Here is a 25,824-nt window from a genome sequence, read left to right as displayed (position 1 = left end):
TTGGGTTTCCCTTGTATGTGATGGATTGTTTTTCTCTTGCTGCTTTCAAGATCCTCTCTTTCTCTTTGACCTCTGACATTCTAACTTGTAAGTGTCTTGGAGAACGCCTATTTGGGTCTAATCTCTTTGGGGTGCGCTGCACTTCTTGGATCTGTAATTTTAGGTCTTTTATAAGAGTTGGGAAATTTACTGTGAAAATTTCTTCCATTAGTTTTTCTCCTCCTTTTCCTTTCTCTTCTCCTTCTGGGACACCCACAACACGTATATTTGTGCGGTTCATATTGTCCTTGAGTTCCCTGATACCCTGTTCAAATTTTTCCATTCTCTTTCCGATAGTTTCTGTTTGTTTTTGGAATTCAGATGTTCCATCCTCCAAATCACTAATTCTATCTTCTGTGTCTTTGAATCTATCATTGTAGGTATCCATTGTTTTTTCTATCTTTTCTACTTTGTCCTTCACTTCCATAAGTTCTGTGATTTGTTTTTTCAGTTTTTCTATTTCTTCTTTATGTTCAGCCCATGTCTTCTTCATGTCCTCCCTCAATTTATCGATTTCGTTTTTGATGAGGTTTTCCATTTCTGTTCGTATATTCAGCATTAGTTGTCTCAGCTCCTGTATCTCATTTGAACTATTGGTTTGTTCCTTTGACTGGGCCATATTTTCAATTATTTGAGCGTGATCCGTTATCTTCTGTTGGCGTCTGCGCATTTAGACAGATTTCCCTGGGTATTGGTTCCAAAAGTTTGGAAGATTTTTCTGTGAAATCTCTGGGTTCTGTTTTTCTTATCCTGCCCAGTAGGTGGCGCTCGTGGCACACGTTTGTCTGCGGGTCCCACCAGTAAAAGGTGCTGTGGGACCTTTAACTTTGGAAAACTCTCGCCGTCCGGGAGGTTCGCTAGCCGAAGCGGCTTGGAAGGGTTCGAGCCGGCCCGGGGTCCGAATCCGGGGAGGGTTGCTGGCCGCCACAGCCCGGGAAAGCGCCCATCCGAATTTCCTAGTCGCCTGGGCGACAAGCGTGGCGGGAGGGCGCCAGCGGCAGCGGCCCGCCCGGGAGAGTGCACGTTCCCGGGTAGTCACCGGTTTGGAAGGGGCCTCCCCCACCCGTCACCGTTCTCCGCAGCCTGGGGATTTCTGATCCAATTCTCTCAGTTGGTCCGGGGGGCCGTGCGTGGTGTGGGCGCCTGCCGCTGTGGTTTCAGGGGACCGCCTCTCCAATTCTCCCAGCCGGCCTGGGAAGGGGGAAGGAAGTGACTCCGGCCGCTTACCGCCCCGTCCGGTGAAGCCCGCGCACCTCAGCGGTCTCACCCGAGCGGCTTCTCTCAGCCAGCCAGCCATTCCAGGATGGGGTACGCTGTCTTTTTTATCTCTGTTGTGGCTTTGGGTGCTGTTCTGTATCGTTTCTACTCCCCTAGTAGCTGTCCTGTAGAAGAAACTAAGATCCGCGCGTCTTACTAAGCCGCCATCTTCTCCCTTTTACTTTTTTTTTTTTTTTTTTTTTACATGGGCAGGCACTGGGAATTGAACCCAGGTCCTCGGGCTTGGCAGGCAAGCATTCTTACCTGCTGAGCCACCGTGGCCTGCCCTGTTTCTATATTGATTTGTTGTCTAGATGTTCTGTCCATTGATGAGAGTGGGGAATTGAAGTCTCCAGCTACTATAGTAGAGGCGTCAATCTCCCTTCAGTGTTGTCAGTGTTTGCCTCATGTATTTTGGAGCCCTATGGCTCAGTGCATAAATATTTATGATTGTTATGTCTTCTTATTGAATTGTTCCTTTATTAATACATAGTGTGCTTTTTTGCAACTTTAATTGTTTTACATTTGAAATCTAATTTATCAGGTACTAGTATAGCTACTCCTACTTTTTTCTGATTGTTATTTACATGAAATATCTTTTCCCAATCTTTCACTTTCAACCTATTTTTGTCCTTGGGAAAGCAGAAGTGTCCTGTTTTTTAATCTGTTTTGCCAGTCTTCATCTTTTGATTGGGGAGTTTAAGCCATTAACATTTAGTGTTATTACTGTGAGGGCAGTACTTACAGTAATGGTAGAATATTGTTTCCTTTTGGATTTATATGTCATATCTAATTTTTTCCCTCATTTTACTTTTACTTTTAGTCTTCAGTTCTACACTCTTCTCCATATCTCTCTCTCCTGCCTTTTCCTCTCTGCCTGTAGTCCTCCCTTTCATATTGCTGGCAGAGCTGAAATTCTCTTAGTAATTGTTTGTCTGAAAACGTTTTCATTTCCTCCTTATTTTTGAAGGAGAGTTTTGCTGGATATAGAATTCTTGTTTGACAGTTTTTCTCATTTAAAATCTTAAATATACCATACCACTGCGTTCTCGCTTGCATGGTCTGTGCTCAGAAATCCACACATAGTCTTATTTGGCTTCCGTTATATGTGATGGATTGCTTTTCTCTTGCTGCTTTCAAAATTCTCTCCTTCTCTTTGATATTTGACAGATTAGTAAGTAGCTTGGAGTATGTCTATTTGGATCTATTCTGTTTGGAGTATGCCGTACTTCTTGGATCTGTAATTTTATGTCTGTCATAGGAGATAGGAAATTTTCAGTGATAATATCCTCCATTAGTTTTTCTCCTCCTTTTCCCTTCTGTTCTCATTCTGGTTCTCCCACAATACATATATTCATGCACTTCATGTTGTCATTCAATTCCCTGAGACTGTTCTCATGTTTTTCCATTCTTTTCCCTATATTTTATTTTGTGTGTTGGATTTCATATGTCCAGTCCTCCAGTTCACTAATCCTTTCTTTTGCCTCTTCATATCTATCATTGTAGGTTTCCATTGTTTTTTTCATCTCTTCTACTATGTCTTTTTTTCTTATAAGTTCTGTGATTTGTTCTTTAAAACTTTCATTTTCTTTCGCCTAATCCCTTTTTTATATCCTTCCTGAACTTGTTGATTAGATTTTTTAATGAGATTTTCCATGTCATTTTGAATGTCCTGAATTAATGTGTTTCAACTTCATCTCATTTGAATAGTTGGTTTGTTCCTTTGACTGAGCCGTATGTTTGATATTCCTAGTATGACTCGTTATTTTTTGCTCTTGTCTAGTAGGCATTTGATTTCCTTGATTAGTTTATTCTAGAGATTGCTTTCTCTTTATCCTGCTGCCCCTACCATTGTGGTTTTGATTTGCATGTCTCTAATAGCTGACAATGTTGATCATGGTTTCATGTGCTTATTGGCCATCTGTATATATTTGACAAAATATTTTATTCAAATCTTTATCTATTTTTTAATTGGGTTGTTTGTCTTTTTGTTGTTGAGTTGTTGGAAGTCTTTTATTTCTGAATATGAACCCTTATCAGATATATGGTGTCTGAATATTTTCTTCCATTCTGTAGGTTTTTTCACTTTTTTGGTTGTGTCCTTTGCATAGAATTTTAAAATTTTACTGAAGTCCAGTTTGTCTTTTTTTTTCCTTCTGTTGCTCATACTCTTGGTGTCCCAAATCCGTTATGTAATTCAAGGTTCTAAAGATACTTCTTGTGTTTTTTTTTTTCATAGAATTTTATAGTTTTAGCTTTTATATTTAGGTCATTGGTCCATTTTGAGTTAATATTTTTTGAAAACTTTTTTTTTTATTAGAGATGTTGTTGGTTTACAGACCAATTGTGCATAAAATACCAGATTCCCAATACTACCCCACCAACAACACCTTGCATTGGTGTGTGAATATTTTTTAGAATTGTTGATAGCACTTTTTTGTAATCATACTAATTATTTTTTAATAGTATTACCTTTGTTCCATGAAAGATTATGAAAATAATACTATTAAATATCATACATACTTTACTTTAGGTGTATTTTCCCATATTCCACACTATTATTAACATCTTATTGTACATTTATTATAATTCACAAAGAATATTCTTATACTTAAATTATATACCAAAGTTCATTACCGATGATAGGGCTCACTAGGTTGTACTGTCCTATGCTTTATCTTTTAATTTTTATACTACTAACATACACGACCTATAGTTTGCCCCTTTTATTCACATTCACCTATATTATTCAATGCTATTAATTATATTCATAGTAATGTGCGACCACCACCACCATTTCCAAAGTATTTCAGTCAACTTAGTACTTTGAAGTATTAAATTCTATATAAATTAAGCAACAACTTCTCACTCTTCAACCTTAATCTGTCCCGTTAACCTGTATTCCAAGTTTTGGCTCTGTGAGTTCACTTATAATAATTTGGTATCAGTGAGATCAAGCAATATTTGTCCTTTTGGATTTTGGTTATTTCAGTCAACATAATGTCCTCAAGGTTCATCTGTGTTGTTGCACACATCAGTATGTCATTCCCCTCTTTTTTTGGCAAATGTAGGGTCTGGGAATCAAACCCGGGTCTCCCGCATGGCACTTGCCCCTCCCCCTTACTTTATTCCCTTTTATGGTTGAATAATTTTCCGTTGTATGCATATACCACATCTGATTTATCCATTCATCAGTTGATGGATGGGTTACTTCCACCTTTTGGTAGTTGTGAATAATGTCACTATGAACATCAGTGTTCAAGTCCCAGCTCTCATTTCTTTTGGATATATAACTAATAGCAAGATTGCCATGTCATCTGTAATTCTATAGTTAGCTTCCTTAGGAACCACCAAACTGTCTTCCGCAGCAGCTGTACCATTTTACATTCCCATTAACATTGAATAAGTGTTCCTATTTTTCCACATCCTCTCCATCCCTTAGAATTTTTTGCTTTTTTATGCATTTACATTTTAGCACCTGTAGGTGCAAATGTCTGTTTGCATCCCTGCTTTCAGGTCTTCTGGGTATATCCCGAGTAGTGGGATTGCTGGTTGTAAGGCAACTCTGTACTTAGCTTCCTGAGGAACCACCAAAGCATCCTTCACAGCAGCTGTACCATTTTGCGTTCCCACCAGCAGTGAGTAATTTCCAATTTTTCACGTGCTCTCCAACCTTTATAGTTGCCTGTTTGTTTAATAGTGGCCTTTCTGGTAGGTGTGAGATGATATCGCTTTGTGATTTTGATTTCCATTTCCATACTAGTTAGTGAAGCTGAGCATCTTTTCATGTGCTTTTTAGCCATCTGTATTTCTTGTTTGGAAAAATATCTGTCCATGCCTTTAGCACATTTTTTAATTGGGTTGTTTGTCTTTTTATTGTTGAACTGCACCATTTCTTTATATAATCTGGATATACAACTGTTATCAGATATATGGTTTCCAGATATTTTCTCCCATTGTTTCAGTTGCCTTTTCACCCATTTACCTTTCATTGTTTTTTTTCATTGTTTACGTTAAGAGTTTACCATTTTTGTTGTACTGTTGTACATTCCTATATTGTGTATTTAATTTTTATTCTAATAACATATTTACAACTGAAAACTTCACCCTTTAACCATATTCAAATATAAATTCAGTGCTGTTAATTATGTTCATAATGTTGTGGTGCCATTACCACCATCCATTGCCAAAGCTTTTCCATTAATCCAAATAGAAACTCTGTACAATTTAAGGATTAACTTGCTCGGGAACTTTTTAAAAACAAAGTGACCCAGACACATCCTTACTCGTATTAGAAGGAAATCACTGAGGACTTGGTCTCAAAATCTGTATTTTGAAAGCACATGCAAAGTGAGTGGGGTGGTTTGAAAAGAAGACATCCACAAACTTCTGATAAGCCCTTGAGTATTTTTCGTTTCTGAACATCTTTCAAATTCTCAATTCCAGGAGCCCAACTGAGTTTGCGTTCCTCTGTTCTTAGGAGGAATATTTGTTCAACTTTCTGGTATTTCTTGGAAGCCTGACATCATGGCTGAGATTTCAGTTTGTCTGATTTCCATATGCATTCTATACAAATCAAACATAGAGCAAATCTGTTCACCATAAAGAGACATGTTTGGATTTCTCTGTCTTGCAACAAAAAATGTCTAACACACAAGAGTCACCAAACTATGAGATGATGGTGCCAAATTTGCAGCAGTGGACATGAGTTCTTCATTCTGTAACTGTTGCCTTTAGGGATGAAACAGAAATGAAAATTTGAGGGTAATTTCTTACATTTCAAAATCAATTTTTGAATACTGTTCTGGCATTGTATTTTAAAATCTTAAAGTCCTATCAGAAATATTTTATTACATTTATTTGTGTAACACAAATTGATTCCTTAAGAAAAATATTATTTAATAGTTTTAAATTAGCTAATAATCTAAGCCAGTGGATTGGGAGTCCTTTTCCAAGGCCAACATAATTTGCATTTACTTGTGTAAAGTGAGTATCATTTTTTAACTATTCCTTTTGTCCCCTTCTCTCTTTTCTTCTCCTTCTGTGATTCCCATAATGCGAATATCCGTGTGCTTGATGGTGTCCCATAGCTGTCTTAGGCTATTTTCACTTTTTGTATTTCTTTTTTCTTTCTGCTTCTCAGCCTGACTCGTTGCAAGAGTCTTGTCTTCAAGTTCTGATTCTTTCTTCTACCAGCTTCATTCTCCTCTCTAAACCTTTTTGGGTGTTTTTCATTTCAATTATTGTGGTCTTCAACTCCAATAGTTCTGTTATATTCCTTTTAATTTTCTTTCTTTTTATTAGACTCTCATGTTGTTCCTTCATTGTTTTATGGATATCCTGTAATTCTTTCTTTGTATGTTCCTTTAAGCATTTTTAACATCAGTTTTTTTTTTTTTTTTTTTTTTAAAGGAAAGACAGAGAGAAGGAAGGAAGGATAGAAGGAAGGAAGGAAGGAAGAAAGGGAAACATTTTTAAACATTTTCTTGTTTTTATTGTATTCTGTTTCTCCGTTTTTGTTACATGGGCTGGGGCCGGGAATCGAACCGAGGTCCTCCGGCATAGCAGGCAAGCACTTTGCCCGCTGAGCCACCGCGGCCCGCCCAACATCAGTTTTTTTTAAAGACTTTGTTCAGTATATACACATTCTCACCTTCTTCCTTGGTGTTTTCTGTATTTTTATCCTCTTTCTTTACATTGGCTATTATTTCTTGTTTCTATGTTTGTCTTGCACTCTATTGTTGAACACTGTATATTTTAATGTTTTAAAATGTTAACTGTGGAATTTACTCTCATGGATATCTGTTTTTTGGTTTTGTAACCAGCTGGTGATAGAGATTTTCTTGAGCTTCAGCCCTCCTATCAGGAAAGTCTGCCCAAGGTAAATGTACTGTGCAGGGTTTTTCCCATTTTACTGTGCCTCTGTATTATCCTGAGGTTTTGCTTGTATGTTGTTTTGGATTCCCATGTTTACAGGAGTTGTCCATTCTGATTCTTTGGGATCAGACCTCCCTTTTCTGGGTATGTGAAACTGGTAGACCTTTGTACCGGACTGTCCGCCTCCTTATTTTTTTATACTAGTTTCTAGATTTTGCCTGCAGGGCTAATTGTGAGAGAAGGGTCACCTTAGGGAGGACTTCCCAATTTGGTCTTTCCCAGCCAAAATTGGACCAGGACCCATGAAGCGGATGCAGACTGGCTCCAAAGTGCCCAGTTGATGGGGTCAGGAAGGATGTTAGAAACTTCTCCAGTGACTCTCCAAAGGTGAATTTTCCTGGCCTGCCAGCAAATACAGCCCTTCAGATAACTTTCCCCCATAGCCCTGAGGAAGCCCTGTATCTTTAAATCTTCACAGTCTCTGCTACTGTCCAGGATGGGTGGAGACAATAGCTGCCTCTGCCTTTGTCCAGGGTGGATTGAAACAGTAGCTGCCTTGGTCACCAGTACCCAGGGATCCAAATTTCTAATCAAAATATGTGACCAGTGATTGTGCATAACCTTGTTCTTGGGGAAGAGGATGTTTAGGTCCCTTGCTTTCACCAGCAGCTAATCAGGGACTAGACCTCATGGCAGCCTGCCATAAGAGTGGGGAATAGGCGCTGGTAGACACCATGTGATTAGAGCAACTTAGCAGTTCTTTACTGTCATTTATCAGCCTCTTTCTGATAAATTACACTGTTGTACAGTGTTCTTCTGGCCTTTAGAGTTTCAAAATAGTTGTTTTAGGCAGTCCATACCTGTTTAATAGTTTTTTTTGGTTGAAAGACTCAGTCCTGCAACTCGCTACTCCACCATCTTCCCTGGAAGACACTCTCCTCTAAAGTTTGAATTTGTTCCCTTTATTGAGCCATAGCTTCCTGTTTTTTAATATGGCTTGTAGTTTTTCTGCTGATATCTATGCATCTTTTTTAAAAAATATTTTTATTGCCAAATCTTCAAACTCTTACATTCCATGCATGGTATATAATCACTGGCTCACAGTGTCATCACATACTTGTGTATTCATCACCATCATCATTTTTTAGAACATTTGCGTCACTCCAGAAAAATAAATAAAAATCAAAAATAGAAAACTCATACATACCATACCCTTTACTCCTCCATCTCTTTGACCACTAATATTTCAGTCTACCCAATTTATTTTATCCTTTACCTCCCCACCATTATTATTTTTTATCCATACTTTTTAACTTATCTCACCATACACTGGATAAAAGGAGAATCAGACACAAGGTTTTCAAAAATCACACAGTCACAGTGTAAAAATTATATTTTTATCCAATTATCTTCAAGAGTCAAGGCTTCTGGAACACAGTTCACAGTTTGAGGCACTTCCCTTTAGCCACTCCAATACATGATAAACTAAAAAGGGATATCTATATAATGCGTAAGAATAACCTCTTGACTCCTGTTTGAAATCTCTCAGCCACTGAAACTTTATTTTGTCTCATTTCTCTCTTCCACCTTTTGGTCAAGAAACTTTTCTCAATCCCTTGATGCTGAATTGCGGCTCATCCTGGCAGTTCTGTCCCACATTGCCAGGGAGATTTACACCTGGGAGTAAATCCCAAGTAGTGGTGAGAGCAGTGGGGTTCACCTGCAGAGTTGTCTTAGAGAGAAAGGCCGCATCTGAGCAACAGAAGAAGTTGTCTGGGGGTGACTCTTAGGCCTAATATATTTCATAGGGGCAACCCCCAAGATCAAGAGTTTGGTGTATTGATTTGGTTGCCCCACTACTTTCAGGAGTATCAGAAATTCTCCAAATGGGAAAGTTGAGTATTTCTTCCCTTCTACCCAGTCCCTAAGGGGACTTTGCAAATATTTCTTTATTCATTCCCCATATTACTCTGGGATATATCGGTGTTATCACACTAACCTGGACAAACCAACAAAATCTGACATCTATTCAAGATTCTATGCATCTAATTATCTTGATGAGTTAACCCTGAAGGTCAGTTTTTCCCTCTTGGCTAGGGTTTTATTGATGATTGGCTTTGTGTTAAGGTTCTTTGATGCTTGGTCCAACTTATTCTAGACCTTTAGAATGGCTCCTTTTTAACTGAACAGATTTTCCCAGGTCTCATTCATCTGATTCTTACCCTGGATAGGTCATACAATTTTTAAGATTGCGCCTTTTGTGTAATTGTTTCACCTCCAGTAGAGAAATTTCCTCTTCTTCTTTTCCAAGAATCTTGATCTATTCTGTTTGTTTTTGTGCAGAGTTTTTTACCCAGATCCTATAACTTTTAAAAAATTCTCATCCTCACTTACTGCTCTGTTTTCCTTACTCTTTTTAGTTCTGGGACCCTCCTTTCTCACAGGATTTTGGATTATCATGCCCCTCCCCACTTTTTTCCTTTGTGAGATTTTTTTGCCTCCCAGTTTTTCCCTGTTGGGGGTATCGTACCCTGGGGTGCTAGATGGGATCAATCCAGAAAGGTGGGTCATTCCAGAAAAGTCCGTTTTGTGTTTAGGTGTTCTAGTCAGCAAAAACTAGATTGAGTGAGTATAGCACTTTGCAGCTGCCATTTTATGTGAATCTCTCTCTCTCTCTCTTTTTTTTTTCCTTCTGGGAGCCATTTTATATGCAGCACTCCCCAGTGGCTTGTGTCTGTCCCAGGTCTCTGTGGACTTGGGTCCCTGTGCCTGGATATGTGTGGGGTTCTATTGCTGCTCTCCCTGGTGGGAGATGGGAGAGATCCAAGCTGTTGCCTCTGAGCAAATCCCAAGCCACACAGGACTGAGTGAGGGAGAGACTAGTGAGTCTGGAATGCAGTTTTCCTACCTAATATTTTCCTTTTTCTTCAATTCAGCATTTATGGAGTCCTTATCCAGTCTCTACCTTCCTCCAGAGTTCTGAGCAAGTAGGATTTGTCCTTTTATTCCCTGAATCTTTGGGAGGTTGTTTTAGGGGATGTCTTAACATCACCAAGCTGATGACATCCTTGAGTTAATTTTTGTATGTGGTGTAAGGCACGGATCTAATTTAATTCTTTTATGTGTTGATATCCTGTTTTCCCAGTGCTATTTGAAGAACCTGTTCTTTCCTCATTGAGTGAACTTGGCACCCTTGCCAAAAGTCAGTTGACTGTAGGTGTGTTGGTTTCTTTCTGAACTCTTCCATTGGTCTCTATGACTGCCCTTATTCTGGTACCAAACTGTTTTGATTACTGTTGCTTTGTAATAATTTTTCAAATCAAGAAGTGTGAGTCGTCCAACTTTGTTTTTACAAATTGGTTTTGCCTATTCAAGGCCACTTACCTTCCCATGTGAATTTGATAATCACCTTTTCCATTTCTGCAAAGAAGACTGCTGGAAATTTGATTGGAATTGCCCTGAATCTGTAAATTGCTTTGGATAGTATTAACATCTTTATATTAGGTCTTCCATTTACACACATGGGATATCTTTCCATTTATTTAGGTCTTTAGTTTATATCATTAATGCTTATGATATTGTATCAGGAATTATAACAGGTCTCAGTGAGGATGGCTTATCTGTACTCCTTATGGTTTTACGTATAGTGGCTTGTCGAGGAATAAAGGATCCAAGAAAGGCTTCATTTATGTATTTGAAACTTTGCAGCTGGCTGTTTACTGGAATGCCTTTGTTATAGTCCATGTGGTTTTGTATCCTTGTAGTTGCTTCTCTAGAACTCTCTCTTATATGGACTCTCTAGTAAGGTAGCCTGGACTTTTTTATACAGGGTGGAGATGTTTTGAGAATGAAAGCAAAAGATTCAAGAACTTGTAAAGCCTGAGTTTGGAAGTCCTGAATTGTACTCCTGCTATTTTATAAAGCAGTCACAAGGTCAACCCATATTCAGGGGGTTGAGAAAATAGACTTTACCTCTTGATACCCAAGGCATGGCAAAGTCATATTGCAAAGGGTCATGGACACAGTGATATATGATTTAATATATGGGAGCTGTTTTTGACAGTCTACCACAGTGAGGAACAACACAGAGGATGAAAGCATAAGAAATATTCTAGTAAGGATTAGTAGTTTATCTGGGGGCTGGAGTGAGTCCAGTGGTAAAGAGGTAAGACTATAGCATATTAGTGGAATCCTTGAAAGTCATGCTAAGGAGTTTGAATTTAATTATTTTAATTGTCTAAAAGCCATTATAGGTTTTTGAAAGATGCTAGCGGCATGCTAAGATTATGCTTTTTTAAAAAAGCTGTTTTATTGAGATAAGTTCACATACCATACAATCCATCTAAAGTGTTCAATGTCCTCTAGTTATTCATAGAGTTGTGCGTTTATCACCACAGTAAATTCTAGAACATTTTCACCCTGAAGAGAGTTCACTGTTATACAGTCCCGTGTTTCATCCTTTGGTTTTCCTTCTAGTGACATCCATGATTCTAAACTTTCTCTTTTATCCACAGTCATACTCATATATCATTGCTGCTTGTTTTACTCACTATGATGTGTTCCCATCACCTCCTTCCATTTCTATACATTGACATCAGCCTTTTTACATATTCTGCACAAAGTAAGCATCAACTCCCCATTCTCTGCCCTCATTCTATTTTCTGGTGATGTATGCTCTATATCTTGATACCATGTGTTTGCCAGTTATATTTAGTTCACATAAGTGAGGTCATAAAATATTTGTCCTTTTGTTGCAACGTAATGTCTTCGAGGTTCATCCATGCAGTCCTGTGTCATGACTTCATTTGTTCTTACAATTGCATAATATTTCACTGTATGATGTATATACCACATTTTGTTATCCTTTCATTGATTGATGGATACCTGGGTTCTCTCCGTCTTCTGGCAATTGTGAATAATGCTGCTATGATTATCAGTGTGAGAATGTCTGTTAGCATCTCTGCTTTCAGTTCTTCTGGGTATATACCTAGTACCAGGATGTGTCTGTTTGCGAGATTTGTCTGTTGACAGTGAGTTAGAAGGAACAGAGACAGGAACAGTAGGTTAGCGGCAGTTGGGGAGGAGGCATCCAACCTTAATCTGGATGAGAAATAGTAACTTTTTTTAGTACCTTTAACAAAGGCACTGCTTAATTAATATTTGTTGAATAAATTAATAATTAAACAAGTAGATGGCTATGAAATGTATTTAGGCAATAGAATTGATATACTTTGAACATTGCTTAGAATTTTACATTACTTCAGTAGAATTGAAGAGCACAAGGTAAAGAGTGTTTTATGGAAGAATTGAAGATAATTGGAACAAGTTTTGTTTGGACATGTGAAGTTGAGACACTTGCATATCATATAACAATATCCAATAGATTGGTAGAATTCAGATCTAGAACATACAAAGTTTTCCTTATAACATAGAATGGAAATCATCAACATAGAGGCAGTTTTCTGAATATAGTAGATAAATGACATAGGAAAAAAATGTTGATTTAGAACCTTTAGAAATTATTTTAGACGATAAAGTATGCTTTGAGAATTTTTAATAGTATATTTTAAAATATTTCTTTTCATGAAATTGTCATTTTTATTGTCTATTTGATAACCTATCTGTATATTGTAAGCACACAGTGAAAGGAGGTCAGACCTAGGTTCAATTCTGGCTCTGTCATTTTGTACAGCTCTCTGTATATAACTCTACTCTGGAAAGGAGACGTCACAATTTATGCCTTTTGTCCTTGTATGATTATTAATAGTAGTGTCCTTTACTCTCACAAATATTCCTGTTTGTATGATAAATTATATGGTCATTCTAATTATAGCACTTATTATTTAAACTATTGCTGCTGTTTTACTTGGTTTTTTTTTTCCTTGATTAGACAAGGGCAGAGATTCTGTTTTATTCCATATTTCATTTATCTCTACAGCCTAGCATATACTAGATACTCAATAATATGTTCACATATATAATGAATAGTTTTATGATTGAGAGCAAATTACTTAACAGATCAAGAATGCTTAACTCATTTGTAAATGATACCTGTTTCACAAAATATCAGATATGACAATGTGTATGAAAGTCCTTAGTAAATGTTAGAGTCCTATGAAAATATTGTTGTTACCGAGTAAATTGGCTATCTATTTGAAGTGTCACATTATTAATGTCAATGAAAGCACCCTGTATTCAAGTTGAATAATATATTTTAGTAATGATAGTAATAGTAGTTCAGAATTTTTATACATTTGGTCTAGTAATACTAATGTCTCAGAGGATAGTATTAATGTTAAATTCCCCTAAAGTCATCTTTACAAAGTAGTATTAATGATATTTATTTATTTTTTTAACATACCTCGTTGTGTCTTGAGAATAACTTAATAGACCATTGATTATCTTTTTAATCTTGATTGAGTTAATATTCACATTATAAAAATTATTACTGTTTTTATAATTGGCAACATTTAAAATTTAGTGGTTTGATTGAAAAATAATTATTATAAATATTTGAGAGCTGTTAGTATATTATTTTTGCAAATGAACTTTTACAAATGAACTTTTTGTAGTCATTAACAGATATTATTTTAAGTGAAATTCTAGTTGTTTTGTTTTGTTCAATACTTACTGTTAAATAATATTACTGTTACGTAATACAGTTGCATACTAGGGTATTGAGATACAAAAATTTTTTTGCAGATGGTGTTACTAAACTAACTGCAGTGGTTTTTTTTAAAAAAATATTTTTATTGTAAAACCTTAAACATACAAGCATTCTTGACATACAAATATTCTATAACGGTGTACAGTAGGTTGCTTACAATATCATCACATAGTTGTGTATTCATCACCATGACCATTTTTTGGAACAGTTGTATCACTCCAGCAAAAGAAACAAAAAAGAAAAACTCATACATATCATACCACTTACCCCTCCCTCTCATTGACCACTGGTATTTCAATCTACTCAATGTATTTTAACCATTGTTCCCCCATTTGTTTATTTTTTGTCCATGTTTTTTACTCATCTGTCCATATCCTAGATAGAAGGAGGAGCAGAACAAGGTTTTCACAGTCACACAGTCACATTGTAAAAGCTATGTCATTATACAGTCATCTTCAAGAAACATGGCTACTGGAACACAGCTCAACAGTTTCAGGCACTTCCCTCTAGCCACTCCAATACACCATAAACTATAAAGGGGTTATCTATATAGTACCTAAGGATAACCTCTTGACTCTGAAATCTTTCAACCACTAATACTTTATTTTGTCTCATTTCTCTCTTCCCTCTCTTGGTCAAGAAGGCGTTCTCAATCCCTTGATACTGGGTCCTGGCTTATCCCAGGAGTTCTCTCCCATGTGCCAGAGAGGTTTACACCCCTGGGAGTCATGTCCAACGTAGTGGGGGGAGGGCAGTGAGGTCGCCTGCTGAGCTGGCTCAGAGAAAGAGTCCACATCAGATGCCATCTTATTTCCCTATAAGTAAGGGCATTAAAAAAAACAAAAAACAAAACCTAACTATAATATATTTAACTGTAGTGCTTTTGTGTTATCTCCAAATCCACTATTGCATCTTGTCTAAATCTATTTTTAGACTTTTTATACGTTTTTCCCAATTTTAATACCGATACTTTGCCATTTGTGTTCTAAATCAACCTTCCTTACCATACTACTTCCATTCCATATCTAGGATTAATTATTTAATATCCTATATTAAACTCATAATTGTTTGTGGTATACATTAATTTCATCTTCACTTTATGTTAAGGAAAAGAGGGTTTGTGTCTGTTGATAAGCTCAATAATTGAATAAAAATGAACTAAATTAGAACTTTTCCAGCTGTTTTTGTTTTTTTAATTGATACTTTTCTACCTACGTGCTGCTCTTTATTGAGTTTCTACCAAGTTATGGCCTGTTGGATACTTTATACATCTTATAATTAATCCTGTAAGCAACTTTACAGAAATCCGTATTTGTACAGATGAGGAAATTGAGGCTCAGAGGTTGATTAACCAGATCAAATCACATCACTAGTTAAGTAGCTTATTGGCTTTCTGATCTTAAGTGTACACCACAGGCCCACCTTCCTTTTGTAATAAGTCAGTGATTATTCCAAATAGACCCAAATCCATAGTCCTTAATTAGAAAGGAATTTTTTTTTTTTTACATGGGCAGGCACCAGGAATCGAACCCGGGTCCTCGGGCATGGCAGGCAAGCATTCTTGCCTGCTGAGCCACCGTGGCCCGCCCAGGAATTTTTTTTACAGCATTTTTTTTTTTTTTGGTCAAAATTGTTTCTTTTCCTTCATCCTCTTGGTTTGAATGGTAGCACTACCTTCTATTAAATTACCTAAGTCATAAAGTTGGACTCTTTCCTTGAAACCGCTTATTTTTCCTTATTTTCTTGTTGCTGGTAAGCCTTCACAATTCTCCTTTTTGAAACAGCTTTCAAATCCTTTCTTCCTGCTTTAATATCTGGTTCAGATCCTCATGATTGCCCATTTTGTTATTATAGTCACTTACCTAGGGTTCCCTGTATCTTATATCTATCTAATCTTCAGGTGTATTTTCTAAAACGGATGTTTAACCTTTTTGTGTGCTGGAACTTTAAGAGTATGATGTAGCTATACATAATCTCTACAGAAAATCAGATACTATACATACAGTTTTTGTACATGATTTCTATGGACGGAGGTTCACAGACCTCTTCAAATCCATCCATAGACCACACGCACCCCCCCATTGATATTCTTTGTGTTCAAACACAGATCCAATGATATAATCTCCCTACTTAACATTACTGTAATGTAAAGTCTCTTTAATGGACTTCAGAACCCTTCATAATCTGACCCCTAGCATTTTTCTAATCTTCTTTCTCCTTCCAGACCTACTATCACCTTATTTTGTGGCCACAAAACATTACTACGTGTTCCTGGGTTACTGCGTGAACTTGTATACTTTCAAGTCTTTGTCATGTTATGTCCCTTTTCTGGAATTCCTGTCTCCTCACCTACATATTCATCCACTATGGACCAAGTTGCATCTCATCACTTTCCCTGACACTTCACTACAGTATACGTAATTTACTCTCTCCTGCAGTCTTCCATAAAAGATTGCACACATTTCTATGATGTCTACAATATTTTCACATTGAATATTTCCATGTTTTTCTCTCTATTGGAATGTGTACTCATTGTGAAAAAGGACAGCACTTGTACTTGTCATTGTATCTCCAGTGCCTAGCGCAGTGTCTTATGGAAAGAAGACACTGATTAAATGTTGTTAAATGATATAGTTTAAGATCTCTGCCCTTTTTTCCCCAAGTTGCATGTGCAACAAAATTTTAATGCAGCCCTTCTTCTCAAATATCTTTTTTATTTGACTATTTTTAGAAGTTGTATCATCTTTATAATAGTATGTAGAAGTCTTGAACATATACTCTGTCTCACTTTTAAATACTTAAATAATAAATTCTGAATGATATTTTTTAGGTAGTCGTCTTTTAATTGGTTCCAGTTCCTTGCAGCTCTGGTCCAATGCTAACTTGGAGAAGCCAACTGAAAATGAAAATCCAGATAAAACAGATCTTATCATTGGGGAGTGGAGATGCATTTGGCAATGCAAGTAAGCAATTAATTAGGGAATTAAACTGATAAACCTGTTCTATGTGGTTTTAGTATAATATACATGTATTTTGGACAAAATCGCACTAACATAAAAATTTTGATTTCTGTTCTATGCCATGCCTTTTCGTATACACTGAGGATTCACCATTTCGCAGATCCATAGTTTTAAATTGCAGCATAAAGATATCTAGGAAGAAACATAAGAAATATGTAAGGCTATGTATAGATCATTTAATGTGAACCTTCTGAATTATACAAAAGAAGACAGAGATATCTTTCATGTTTTTGAATGAAAGGGTTTCTATTGTGAAGAAGTCTATTTTCCCCAAAATAATCAATATATTGAACATAAATCCTTGTCAAAATCCTATTGGGATTTCTGCTTTTGAACGTAGTTCACAACTTCATTTGAAAGGATAAGTATGGGAAAATCAGGAAAATTCTGAGAGAAAAGGAATGAAGGTATACAGTATATTAAAAATGGATTCTAAAGTTGCAGCTATTTAAAACCGTGTCCTTTTATAAGAAGAGGCAGAAAAGGGTCCAATATTGGATCCAATTATACATAAAAATTCAGTATATGACATAACATTCTACATGAGTGGGGCTAACTCTCTTGGGGAGAAAAGTTGGTATTTCATACCTGGCACTACAATGAGTGTTAGATGGAGAAAAATTTATTTTTCCATACAATGAAGGAAAAAAAATGGAAAATGTAGGTGAGTTTTTATATTTCAAAGTTACAGTGTCTGTGGTAGCCACTAGGCACATGTGGCATTGAACATTTGAAATCTGAATCATCTGATTTGAGTTATACTGTAAGTATAATATACACTGGGTTTTAAAAACCTAGCATGAATAAAGGAATGTAAAATATATCAATTTTTTATTTTGATTACAGGTTAAAATGATAATACTTTGGATATATTCGTTTAAATAAAATGTATTACTATAATAAATTTCACCGGTTTTTAATGTAACTACTAGAAAGTTTTAAGTTTAGTTTACGATGTGTCATTTACATTCTATTTCTATTGGATAAAAAGTACTGTTTTACTGATAGGGAAAGCCTTCCTAAGTATTAGTTTTTGAGAGCTGTTATGACAATTTACCACAGATTGGAAGGCTTTAACAACAGAAGTTTATTCATATAGTTTTGGAGGCTACAAATTAAGGAATTGACAAGGCTGTACTCCCTCTGAAGACTCTAGAGGAAGATCCCTCCTTGCCTCTTCCAACTTCTGGTCCCAGTTACTTTTTGGCTTGTGGCATCATAGCTCCCATTTCTTTCTCCATCTTCACAGGGCCATCTTCTCTCTCTGTGTCTCTGTCTGTTTTCTTTTTATAAGGACATCAATTATATTGGATTAGGACCTGCCCTAATTGAGTAGTTCCTCAACTTGAGTACATCTGCAAAGACCTTATTTCAAAATAAGGTCAGATTCACAGATACCAGGTGTTAGGACTCCAACCAGTCTTTTTTGGGAGGACATAATTCAACCTATAACAGACACCCAAATTAAAAATGAATAGCTTTGATGGTATCAATAAAAATTTTCCTTCAATAGAAGAGACCATAAGGAATATTAAAAAATTTGAGGGAAAATATTTGCATTTGGGGGGTTAAGTCTTTTATGTAAAGAAGACTTAAAATTAACCCCAAAGCCACATTTCAGTGCTAAGCAACAAAACACAGGGAAAAATTTTTTAATGGTAGTACATACAAATAATAAGCATATTAAGAGTTCATTGCCATCACCTGAGATCAAGAAATATGAAATGTCCAGAAATAAAAAGATACATATTTATTTCAGTGGTGAGTGTTTGGAGAAATAGGCACTCATATATATTTAAGGTAATACTATCGACATTTTCTTTCTAAAGAACAGTGTGGAAGTATGACTCAACAGATTTAAATTTTTTCAGACCTCAGATTACAATTCCACTTTTGATTAATTCAACAAATGTTTATTAAATGCTTACCAAGTTCCAGGTACTAGGGAGATTGCAGTTAACAGATAGGGGATGATAAACAATAAACCAGTGAGCAGGTTTAACAAGATAGTCAGTGGAATTTTTTTGCCTCCATTTTATATGATGTAGTGATAGGATAGATAGCAAATAAAGTGGGACAGTAAGGCATATCTATCTTATGTAGAATTTACAAAGATTTCAAGGAGGAGCAGGTTCCAGTGTATTTTTTACCCCTCAGCTGGATCATGGATATAAAAATGGGTTAACAAGTGGAAAGAAAAGAGAAAATTGCAAAATGTCTCTGGAAAGCACTCTGACTTTGCTTTACAGTCTTTTGTGCAGTAGGTGGTGGAGGGAGCAGCAGTGTTATCTTGCCTTTACTTAAGATCTAATCAGGGGCTTCCATGGGATGACTGAGAACTTGAAATGCATTTCTTTCAATTGGGATATTGGAGGAAACTTAATGTTAAATTAAATTCAGAGTATAAAGTAGTATCTTGGACTAGACTATCTATTTGAGACTGTTTAGTGATTACACTAAACAGAAAAGCCATGTGCATAGAACCTATATGCAAAGGTAAGTGCTGTGGAGAAATAATAAGTAGGGTGAGGAAAAAGTAGAGGTGACATTTGAACAGAGTCCTGAAGGAAGTGAGGGAGTAGACATCTGTCTGAGAAAAGGATGTTGTATGCAGAGAAATTCTCAAGGGCAAGTGCTTAAGGTAATATTCTGCTTAGCTTGTGGCTGGAGTGAAGTGTACAAGTTGAGGGTAAATGAACAGTCAGCAGGCAGTTTACAGGCTACCTGAGGACTTTGCCTTTTATTCTGAATGAAATGAGAAACTATTGGGGGTTTTGAATAGAGGGAGTATTGAAATCTAATTTCTTTTTCAAAAGACTGCCCTGATACTCTTTTGAGAAAATCTGTAGGGAGACAAGTTCACAATTGTGGAGGCACTTTTATTGATTTGTCGATGTCCTTAGTATTGGCCAGGTACATAAAAATGTATGTGAAATGATGCAACTTTTTTTTTTTGTTAGCAAAAATTAGAAACAAATGAATTAAGTTATTTTAAATCATTGTATATATGTGCAATGAAATACCATGCAGCCAATGAATCAGTGATCTATGCACATTTATATACAGAGATATCCCTGACACATGTAAATAAATGATACTGTAAATATGAGCTCAGTTTTCAACCCTTCACTCCTCCCACAGAAAGTAGATAAGAGAGGAAGAAGGGAGAGAAGTTTCTAGAAATCTGTGTATTAAAATGTTAAGATTGGTTTTGCATGGGAAAGGGGTATGATGGTGTTGGTGAAACTATAGGTGATTTCATTTTTTTCTTTTCATCCATCCGCATTACATTAATTTTTTCCATGTTTATATTTTATTCATTTGGAATGGAAGTAGTAGTTATTTGTTTTTGGAATGAAATGTGACAGAATTTCTCTTTTGCCTGCTTTAGAAAACAATTTAGGATGGATCTATCTGAGCATGGGATTTGGGTAAAGCAAAGGGAAGTGATAACGACAGCTGTTTTGAGATCAGCGTATGTGGGTAGCCAGAAGGGAAAGTGATGAAGGGGAATGAGCCAAAGAAGGCACCTTTTGAAAAGAAAGGGCAAGTCCCCAAGTATGTATCAAGTATGCAGTGAGTCTGGCAGTTGGAATCCATAACTACTTTAAGAGCCCTATTAACCTACACATAATTTTTAATTAGGAAAATGCTGTACTCATTTTCCATGAGGAATGCAGGGATCTAAGCCTCTGGAAATTAGGTATCTAGGTTAAAAAATAAAATCTCTCTCAGTTTCCCACATTCTAGGGGAAGAAGAGCTATGACTTTTTTGTCTTATGCTTTGAAGATTTTGACTAGCCATTCCTAGCATGATTCTTATGCATAGATATTTTTATGTTTGAAATTTATCCTGGTAACTTCGTTATTTAAGAGTTGTCATTTAAGAGTGAATGCAAGACTTACATTACATTTTCTATTTCAGTAAAATTGCTGAAGTATAATTGAGAGAAATAATATTGCATTCTCTCTGATTTCATTTTCTTTAAAAATTATTCCATATCTATTTAATTTTCAGAACTGCTTCCCAAGTACATTTAATGAAATTTTCACCAGATGGAGAATTTTTTGCCACTGCTGGAAAGGTAAATTGTGAAAATCCTATTGCCAAAGTGTATGTTTATGGGTTTACTTTAAAGCTTCAGAAACCTTAACTAGCTTCTTTTATTTTTTAGATTGGAAATATTTTCTGTTAAAAACCGTTGAATAATAAAATTAGCTACATATTATTGCGTTAAAAGGCAGTATGGTATATTTGACACATATATACCCAGAGACAAATCTGGTTATAAGTCCTGCCGTTTACCGGCTTGGACAAGTTAGTTAATCTCTTTGAGCTTTGTTTTTTTTTTTCTTGTTTAAAATGAGAATTATACCTACCTCATAATTATTGGATTAATTTAGACGTGTATATAAAGACTGGCACAATGCTTTCCATGTAGTGTATAGTCAATAAAACTATAGTTACTACTATTTGTAGTAATTATTTTTTAGCTGGTAGGTATAGTTAATTAGGCTGTATTTAAAATATAAAATGTTGATAGGCTTTCTAGGAGGATATTTGTAACCATTTCTTTTGTGTGCGTTCTTTGTTAGTACCTATTGATTTCAGAACAACCATTTCCTTGTTGGGAAAAAAAATTAAATCATTGTTTCACAGAGCAGTTCATGAACATGAACCACTAATTGTCTGAAATCTTCATTTTCATGGCTCAAAGCCCCATGCAAACTATGAATGTAAATTATGCTGAAACCTCAGGGTTTTTTTTAAGGAAAGAATGGGAGCTGTTTTATTCTGAGTGATTATGGGTGGAAACTCAATTACAGCTTACAAGGAGCACCTGGCATTTTTCTGGTCTTCCTTGTTCTTCTCCTTATTGCCCAAATTGAAAAGTGACAATTTGGTTGTGCTTAGAATGTTTATGTAGTACTAGTTACTAGCTAATTATCATCTTCAACATTTTCTTCAGTACCTCATATGATAGTTTAAGGAAAATGTCCCTTAATTTTTTCAATAATTAGTAGTATTTCTGAGTCTGTTAAGACTTTCTCATTTGACTTTTGGCTAAATGGGAAATGATCTCTTAATTTCATCTCTCATTCTTTCCAAATGACTCCATTTTCCATAATAGTATATCGTGACTAGCTAGCATTTTAGTAGACTCAGCCTTTGCAAAAGACGAACATTTGCACACACTCAGTTTTCAAAGCACAAATAAGGAATACTAATAGAAAAGTATCAGTACCAGAGATTTCCTTCTCAATTCCTCCTTGTACCACCCTCCCCCGTCGTAAACCCCAAGTTGCTATAATTGGGAAGAGAAATCTTACTTTTGCTATTTGAATTAGGTTTTCATTTGATTTTGATCTGAATTTTATATCTTTATTGTGATGTTTTTTTTTTTCCTTAGGATGACTGTCTTTTGAAGGTATGGTATAATGGAGAAAACTGGCGGACAGCTGTTACCTCTCCAGTTAGAAGTTCAGAAAAACAATCCCAAGGAGAAATTGACTTTTCGTTTGTTTATCTGGCCCATCCTAGAGCCGTAAATGGATTTTCCTGGCGTAAGACAAGCAAGTATATGCCTAGGTCAGTTGATTAGTAATTTTTTCCCATGTATGAACTTCTGAACCTATGAAGATTTAATTTGAGTAAATGTAAGATAGCCTCTGGCCCGCAGACCTCTGATCTTAGGTCAGTTATAATAAACTTTTAGGATGAGAGCTATGCAAAAGGAGTTTAAGCTGTTATTATTTTCTTCCACATCAGATGGTGACAGAGTCATTTTCAGTTTGGCCACATGGTGTGAACAATATAGTTTCTTCTCTTACCTCTTCAGTGGTTTATGAATGTGTCACTTGAGACGTCCTAGGCTGATCTGTGGTACTATACCTGGATTATTTGCTGACTGTATTTTTGCTCTTCTGAACTAGCTAAGAATACTTAGATTTTTTTGTAGCTATTTCCTAGGGCATTTTTTTTTTAACACCATCCTTTGTACTCTAATAAAGCCCAGAAGTAGAATACATGCTAGAAACAGTAATGGTCTTAAAACGATATGTAAAGGTTTTTGGGCTAAAAGAGTGTGATGTAGACACTCTGTGTAGTTAGCAAACATCCCCTCACCCCAGCTTGACTTTGTAAACTGGTGTTCTGGTACCTCTGAGACTATCACCCACATATGTACGTGTTTAGAATAGAATGAGTAGTAGCATATGTTAACTTTCCTTTTAAGAATTATAAGTAGCACTAGTATAATTAGCTGCCATTATGGCTGTGAGCCTTTTAGAATCTCTGAGAATTACATTTTTTCAGATCTGATTTCTTCTGATATATCCAAGTGTTTTCATTCACAGAAGCTCCCACCACCAGAATACTGAAAGACAGGCTCATGAAGTATTGTGTCTTTCGAGGGAGGACAATCATTTCTGTTTCTGACTGACTTCACTCAGTCTCTGTAGAACTGTTCATGGTGAAAGAAGAGACACTTGCCTTAAATTGAATTATTACTAATGATGGCAATAGCAATAAAGCTTACCCAGTATTATTTTTCTGCCCATTAACATTTTATTTCTGTCACTTATTTTGAAGCATAGGCACCTGTGATGTATACAGCTAGTATTTTCTATCTGTTAGTTATGGTATCTTGTATAGATCACCAGAATTCTGATATATAGATCCAAGAAGTTTAGAACCAGCCAGTCTCTGAGTGCTTTTTATTTTTATTTTTATTTCACCAACTACCTGCAGGCATACAGTGGGAAGGCAGACCCTTTTTCATTAGAATGAGAGAGATTCTGCCAAAGACCATTGCTCTATCTGACATGTCATCTTCACTGGGCAGTACAAGTGCTTTTTTTTTCACCTAAAATGCTCAATCAGATAGCTAGTATTATATGCAAGGGAACTATTGGATTAAAAGAAAAGAATGTTGACGTTTTTGGAATACCAAATATTTCTTTATCGATTAAAAATTGATAAATGTAGGGTAGGGTGGGTAGGGGGTGATGATATCCTCCAAAGAACCTTTGAAAGTTGGTTCTAGTTAATCCAGCTTCAAACCTACTTAGCCTGTTATTACTTCAAGGTAGGATAGGTACTGGGGACATGCACTCATCACGTGGTTGCTTTATATAAGGTTTTACCCTTTTTATTTATTTATACCTGAATATCTTGTATCTTTATATATATAAACTGAATATGGTTTGAATAAGATATGTCTTGAGGAAATAAGATACCTCTGATGGTGAAGGGAGGAAGGGAAGAAAATTTCAGATAAGGGTATTTCCTCCATGTCCTATTTATATTACTTGTTAGCTCTAAGGCCTGGTGTCCTGAAGAGAGTCACTGGGTCTACCCACACTCCAGGTCATAATCCTTTCCATGCTTCTTAGTTATTTGTCCTTCTTGCTTGCTTTGTTACTATTGCCTCAGTTCCTCTGCCTCTTCTGATTACTGTCTATTCGGCCCATTAGTTTCCTACCTTCTGCTGTTCCTTTATAAACCTTTCCATTCTATCACTTACTAATTGGCACTATGAACCTTGAATTTCTCATATTCTTTTGCTCTTTCATGTATTTTCTTTTTTGTTTCTATTTGTTTCCTTGACTTCTAATCTCATTGCCAGTGTTCATGTATATATGAATATACTAAAGAGAAACAGAGCTAGGAGAGATTAAAAGGGGATAGAGAGGGAAAGAGGAGAAAGTGAAGAGGGAGGAGAAAGTGAAGAGGAAGGAAAAAAGGGGAGGAGGGGCAGTTGGAGAGAGGAGAAAAAGGGGGAGGAATATAGAGTGGTCAAGTAGAGGTGTGGAGAGGTAGAGAGGAAAAGCAGGGATGAGGAAAGAATGGAGGAAGCTAAAGCTGGAGAGGAGAATGGGCGGGAGGAGAATATGCCCTGCTCTTTTTGGAGAAGAGGAAGGGGCAAAAGAATGGGAGAAGGGAGAAGTAGGGGTTTTGGGGAGGAAAGGAGGGATATTAGACAGGGAGAGGTAGAGGGATAGAAAAGTAGAGAGGGAGGCTAACCTGGAGAGGCTGAGAGACAGAATGGAGGGAAGGGACAGGAGGGAAACCCAGGGAGAAGATGGGAAGAAGAAAAAAGGCAGAGAGAGACAGAGTCTTGAAAAGGGGCCAGGGATGAGGGAGGAAGTTGGAAGGGAAGAACAATCAAGATAAAACATACTGTACTTCCTTTTTTTCCTCTCTGCTAATCCTTTTTTAAAATCAAGTGATATGTTTAACCAGGAGGCTTCTACACAATATTTTAATTCTCTCTTTTTTTTAACTTTCTGAGTTGCCTAATAGAAGCCTCTACAGATTGTTCTTTTTGTAATCAGATAGATATGTTTCAACAGTATCTACTGCAGAATATTATTTTTTTCTGAACTAGCTGAGTTACCCATAGAAGGCAGTCTTTGTTGACAGGGTTTCAGCATTCAAGCCCTTGATGCTTATTAGGCTTATTAATGTATTTGTGATAGATTTGCCTTTTATTTGTTGCTATTGCAAGAAGGTTAAATTCACTGAAAGAGAAGGATGACTAAGGAGAGTGATGTCCAGTGGTTATTTTGTTATGAATTTTCTGTTCTTGCATTTCACTCCTTTAGGCATATGATAGGCAAGGAGAGAATAAATATATTGTTAGTAACTGGTGCTTTATAGAAAGTAAAGGAACACTAAAAATTTTTCATATAATAACCATTCATTGAATAAATCTGAAAGTGTTATTAGATTTTTTTCCTTGCTTGTCATCTGAAGGATTATGGCTTGTTCTGTATTTATTCTTTATAAGAAAGAAGAATTTTAAATTATTAAAACAAAAACTAATGAATTCTAGGAAGAAAGAAATAGGTTGACAGGTATATGCTGTAATTTAGTCAAGCATCTACTCAGTTACGCTGGTTCTGACTAAATACGTTACATGTTCTCATATTGACATTTTCTTCATTGTTACCTCAGTTGTG

At 36.2% G+C, this 25,824-nt stretch overlaps 1 protein-coding gene across 9 annotated transcripts in view; it reads left to right on the top strand.

The window, feature by feature from the left end:
* Positions 1 to 25,824, top strand: part of DMXL1 (Dmx like 1) — a 232,644-nt gene that overhangs the window by 62,403 nt on the left and 144,417 nt on the right. For 8 of the 9 annotated variants that reach the window (XM_077138868.1, XM_077138867.1, XM_077138866.1 and 5 more), the window contains exons 5-7: positions 16,671 to 16,803; positions 20,879 to 20,945; positions 22,272 to 22,450. In XM_077138868.1, coding sequence (XP_076994983.1) covers positions 16,671 to 16,803; positions 20,879 to 20,945; positions 22,272 to 22,450 — 379 coding nt within the window. Of the gene's footprint in view, positions 1 to 3,836; positions 4,935 to 16,670; positions 16,804 to 20,878; positions 20,946 to 22,271; positions 22,451 to 25,824 lie in introns of those variants that run through there. The other variant, XM_077138873.1, reaches the window with a different exon arrangement.

The sequence above is a fragment of the Tamandua tetradactyla genome, chromosome 21 (assembly GCF_023851605.1).
Source record: "Tamandua tetradactyla isolate mTamTet1 chromosome 21, mTamTet1.pri, whole genome shotgun sequence".
NCBI classification, from domain to species: Eukaryota; Metazoa; Chordata; class Mammalia; order Pilosa; family Myrmecophagidae; genus Tamandua; species Tamandua tetradactyla.
This window is presented reverse-complemented; position numbering and strand designations above follow the sequence as displayed.